Below are 5,595 nucleotides of genomic sequence, written 5' to 3'. Positions count from 1 at the left end.
CCGTAGCCCGCGCGTGATGTACCCGTCCAAATGCCGTGCTTTTCGTCATGAATCGACTTCCTCGGTTATTAGGGGTGGCAGTCCTTCGGACAGTCAGCATGAAGAATGAATATAGTCATTTTGGCGGGTGATATGAATGCTCAAGTTGGACGAATAAACCCGAAGGAAGCACAGTTAATTGGCAGCCTTGCAGTCGGTGCTGTGGGTGCGGATAGTGGTGTTGTGTGCAGATCATGGTCGGCTTCTGGTCATTAAGAACTTTCAACACATGCTAGAGTCGAGTTACCTGGAGGCTGCCAATCGCAAGACAGTCATGGACTCGATTGGCCCATGTGGATATCAATTACCGATGTAGAGGCCCAAATAAATATTATAATTCCTTCTGGGGTAGGCAAATTGACCACGATCATGTCGTGCAAGCCTGATTATTACTTCGCTTTCCGACACCACTGCGTGCTAGTGCAGAGCAGTCCATTAATCAACCTCAACAAGTGTCAGAATCGAGTGTCGATCTGACCTGGCTAGAAAGCCACTGCAAACGTACACTCATGCGAATGACGAAGATTGCTTGGAGGTTAAATGGACGCGTACTAAAGAAACAATGCTCTCAGCTTTCAGAACTGTTTGTTCATACCCCCTGACTCGACTAAATGAATATTAGATATCGTCGAGGTCAACAGATCTTATTGCTGCCAGAAGAGCCATACTAGCAACTAGCGACTGTGATCCCTCAAACACCAGATAATCATGGTGCCATTCACGCCGCCTATAAGCCCGGTGGTTCTGTCTTGGCTAAGGACTATCGCAGCGGTGGAGAGAAATGGACTCATGGTTACATCAAACGCCGCGTGGGTAACGTCATATACGAAGTTGACGTACAGTTTACCACATGGGTCGGTCACGCGAATCAACTTCGCGCGGGATGCGCTGCACCTGCTACATCATATAACTCAATTCCTCTTGACATATTGTTGGATACCTTTGAGTTGCCATCTACACATGTGCCCCTGTACAAACGGACAACTCCCCAGTCGAATCCGTATGCACACCAAGACGGTGATCCAGTCGTAACCCAAAACCATTCACATCAATGCGGGTGATTCCACACCTGAAAACGTACGCACACTTTGAAAAGGGAGGTGTTGGGACGGTCAGGTTCTAATGAGCAGTCCTACCCTTTGTAATGTTTCACTGAGATTTCATTTTCTCTCCGTTGTAGCCAACTGAGCCGCAGCGCACTTTCCTCCATTGGTTCATCTGCAATATAGCCGATCTTCATCTGGTGTCCTTTGTCTTCTTCCTTGAGGCTTTCCCACTCAAGTAACTAGACTATCAAAGTGACAATAAATTGTCTCAAGCTCCTAAATCACTCAGCCACCACCCACGACTCAACAGGAGGGACCTCCATGAACATCGAACTATACTGTAGAAGATTTAGAACAAAAACAGAATACCAGCCAAATGGAGCTCCTCAACCGTCATTCCAGTTTTCAAAAAGGGAGCAAGAATGTCATGCGAAAGTCATCATGGTATCAGCCTGGTATCCTCTCTGGCATTATTTTGCGAAAATTGATTTCCATCAATTTTCGCAATTTTAGCTGGAGAGACAGATTCGTGAAAATCAATCCCTGGTCGAGGAAGCATCGACCATATCTTTACCTTGAAACAAATTCTTGAACAGCGCAACTCCTCCAGACGTCACACATTGGTGGTTTTTTTTAGATCTGAAAGCTGCTTTTGGTTCTGCCGATCGTCAGCAACTTTGGCACTCTGGCGATCAAAGGTGCCCCTCAAAATTCCTCTTCTTGATGCGGGCACTGTAAACGAACTCCTGTGGTCCCGTGCGAGTATACGGGAAGGTCTCGCCTGAGTTCACCATATCCAGTGGTATAAGAGAAGGCTGTGCTCTCTCCCCTTTCCTCTTCAACTTTGTCATTGATATGCTGCCTGAAATTTCTCTGCTTTACTCTGAAACCTCGGGAGTCGAAATGCTTCTGAGACGTTCCCTCACAGACATTGTGTGTGCGGACGATATTTCTCTCCTCGCTTCAGATCCTTCCCAAATGCAAACGATTTTAAATAACCTAAATAACTCTGCCGCACGGTTTGGCATGCATTTCACACCTGCAAAGTGCAAAGTGCTGCTACAATTCTAGAAGGGATCAAACCCACACCTCATGCTTGCAGATGAGCCAATCAACGTGGTAGATAAATCTATTTACGTGAGCAGCTGTATAAGTCCCGGTGGACTGGCTGGAGATGATAATATTTCTCAAATTGGAAAGGCCAGAACAGCTTTTGCCAACCTCTGACACCTATGTCGCCGAGGTGACGTAAGTTTGTTTGTCAGTGGCACAGTTTATCCTGCGGCGATGTGATCCATGCTGCTTTATGGATCACAAAGCATGTACGAAAGATGTCAATGTTTGACAGTTGGTATCTCTGAAGCATTAATAAGATCTGGTGGGAACATTGGATTAGCAATACTGATGTACGCCAGGTGGTACTAGGAAGAAGGAACTCTCCCGCGGTGGATGAATTACTCACGCCCAATAGGTTACTCTGGTTAGAACATACAATCTGCATGCCAGAAGACCAGCTGCTTCGCAGACCTCTTTTCGCGAAGCCTTGTGCTGTTTGGGAGTGACCGAGTGGTGGACAGTGTATGACCTGGCAACAAAGTATGAAACCTTAGTTGGGTCGACAGCTGTCACCTCTCTGGATGAGGAACCCGGGACTCAACTCACCAGTGGTCAATGACACTGGCAGAATTGGCTCAATTGCGCAATCTGGCGCTCGTGCTTCAGAGCTATCATCTTCAATGCAGAGCCACCCAACTTGTGAACTAACTGAACGTACCATCGCTTGCAAGGCTTGGCCGTATCTCTTGCACTCTCTCACTTCCCCGTCATCGAAACTGTAGCAGTTGAAACCAATGTACCTACGGTACACAGTTTATAGCTGAACTGATTGATTGGTCTGAAAGTTTCGTCTGATTCCTGGGTCCATTAGTCTTTCACTGGCCAAGCGAGGTGTCTTTTCTGCATGGACTTGAAAAAAAAACTGAGTAGCAGCAGCGCATGGTTGGAGTCCAAGCTGCTATTCCTAAAAGAGCGACAGTTAGTGGTCGATCATCGCCACCCGCAACTGACGGCGATGTGGTCTATGTGGATTCGGGGTTGGTTCGTTGTTGGACACCACGTCGTCAAGCGATTTCCGCTGTCGGAAATTAGTGTTGCAAAGGAACAACCTATAATCGCCACACACCTGAAGTAGACGATTTCTGTTGCCCGTGCCTTCCTTATCTCATACAAGACGACCAACCAATTGGGCCTGAGCAGCGCCTGGCCTGCCTACCTTGCGTTCATGTCACTAGCAGCCAACGATGTCCGGGCTTTTAGTCCTCTGTAAAAGAGCACCTAGAGCGTCATAGAAACCCTGGAGGATTCAGAGCTATAGTCTGTTGAGGCGTAAGCAAACACAGTAAACATAGTGCAATGGACCTCACTTTCTCGAGCCTTTTTCACAGGCTTTGCGCAGAGACGACTATCAGTGTGTATTTAGTCAAGTAGAGGCGCTTATGCTCGACTGCTGGATACAATATCCACCCCGACATATTCAGTTGTAGCAGCCTCTGCATCACCAGAGCGCCGCAGCTGAGACCTAGAAGACGGGGAGGGGGCAGTCAGTTCAGTTAAAGTACTTGCATCCTGTATCTTCGTTTCTGACAGACACCATACATTAATGCACAGGGCACCCAGCGTACGAACAACAGCCATCTGTAGTCCTATTCAGACTAGGGTGGGCTAGGTTAGAGGGGGGGATTTGAAACCGTAAGAAGGGAGGCGTCAGCGGTAACATGTTTACGTTTACCGGCCCTGCTGTATGCTGCAAGCAACGCGACCCGGCTGATGATACAACGCGACAGCCGATCTGTCATGAGATTACTGGTAATCGTGGGTTCATTATTCTACATGGGCTGGGATGCTGCCCAGGCGCCCTGATCTAGACAGGTGGACCATTAGGGTACTCGACCAAAGCCATTGGCTCAGAAGCCCAGCCGCAAGGTAGCGGTGTTTGGCGAAGAGTGTTAGTGCATTACGATTTTCATAGAACAAGTCGGCATACATATTCCAACCCCAACCTGTTGTGAGAAACGTTCCGAGTACCGCGCGAACACCACCCAATGTGGCTCATTGGGCCATGGAGGCACACAAATCGCCACACCATGGCAAGATCCACTCTGTTTGTGACCACTCATCAGTGACATTGACAGACATGGTTGAATCACCCAGTTATTTGCGCTCGTGCTTTAGAGCTGCATTCCGCATGATGTGCCATATTCGGTTGACTAAAACCGCAGCAGCTGGAACCAGCCTACCTTGGTACACGGTTTATAGCTAACAAACTGAACAGAAAGCGAGACGCTTTAAGCCTCGAGGCTGAGTGAGACCGCAGCACTAGTCATTAGCTCTTGATAATCTTGATAGCTCAGGCCTATCACCCGTTCGACGCAAAGCTGCGATGCTGCCAAATGAAAGCACGGGGGATGAGGTACAGCCAGGTTGCCCAGACCTAGGGGTTCAAGGCGCCCAACGCCGCTACAGACTTAGATATGTTTCGCAGACAACTTGCATCAAATTTACAAGCGAAGCCTAAGTGAGGGTATCGGACGTAGAATATGTACGTTGCGAATTCCTATGTAAAGTCATCTCATGTAGGTATTTCACTTGACTGTTCTGGGCCGAATAAGAGGATCCGGTCAGAGGCTGATGAACCAGGTCATCGACAAGAATACATCAGTAATACATAGTAGTGCTTACCTGCCATGGGAAACTACCCATGTGGTATGAAGACACTTTTGTTCGTACATTTCACGCCTGTATGAGGGCTGAGATACCGTTAGGGCGCTCAAACATAAACGGGTGGACGATTAGGTTCCTCAACCATAGCCCCTGGCTCAAAAGTCTGACTGCATGGCTGTGGTGCTTGACTTGAGGCTACCCGAGCAGCTCAAAGTTTTAGGATCAACTTGCTGCACTGATCTTAACCACCAGCCCTGGGGGGGCGAGGTTGTTTGTCAGAACTCTGTACATGAACCAACCTCGCAGCAGAAGCTGTGGATGCTGTATGAGCGTCATCCAGTACAGCTCAGTTGGCTGCAGGGGTAAGCAAACTGTCGAGATACGATAAGTTCCGGTCTGTTCTTGACGACATCAGTTAGGGACATTCGTTAGCTTTTGTTTGCTTTGTGACATAAATACTGACATGCCGGTTGCCTGTGGCAAGATCCTGCTGCCTTCACGGCTAACACAGTACGACTTTACATCCGAATCGCTTTGCAGTACTGTTGCGCGTCGCACAGAGTATTGCTGCTCTTTATCTGTTATCTCTCATTCGTCCTCTGCACCAACTTTGAGGAACAGCTTTTCAGCTGGAAGTCAGCAGGGTCATTGAAGTTAGGTTCAACCACCATGTCCCGATGGCGACTTTCCGTTGGAGAATGGCAATTCATAGTGGTCTGACCGAGCAGTACAAATGGACGGCGCTGCAAACCCGTATCAGCAGGAATATTTTTCATCTAGACATAATGTG

The 5,595-nt window shown here is 48.2% G+C and overlaps 1 protein-coding gene across 1 annotated transcript in view; it reads right to left on the bottom strand.

Moving 5' to 3' along the window:
* Nucleotides 1-1,172: 1,172 nt before the first annotated feature.
* T265_14649 (hypothetical protein) overlaps nt 1,173-5,595 on the bottom strand; it is a gene marked incomplete at both ends in the record, with an annotated part of 20,260 nt that continues 15,837 nt past the window's right edge. Inside the window, one exon of the mRNA XM_009174612.1 lies at nt 1,173-1,324. Within this exon, the coding sequence (XP_009172876.1) occupies nt 1,175-1,324 (150 nt within the window). The remainder of the gene's footprint in view (nt 1,325-5,595) is intronic.

Source organism: Opisthorchis viverrini, assembly GCF_000715545.1.
Source record: "Opisthorchis viverrini unplaced genomic scaffold opera_v5_231, whole genome shotgun sequence".
Taxonomy (NCBI): Eukaryota; Metazoa; Platyhelminthes; class Trematoda; order Opisthorchiida; family Opisthorchiidae; genus Opisthorchis; species Opisthorchis viverrini.
The sequence above is the reverse complement of the archived record's forward strand: the minus strand, read 5'-3'. Positions and strand labels throughout refer to the sequence as shown.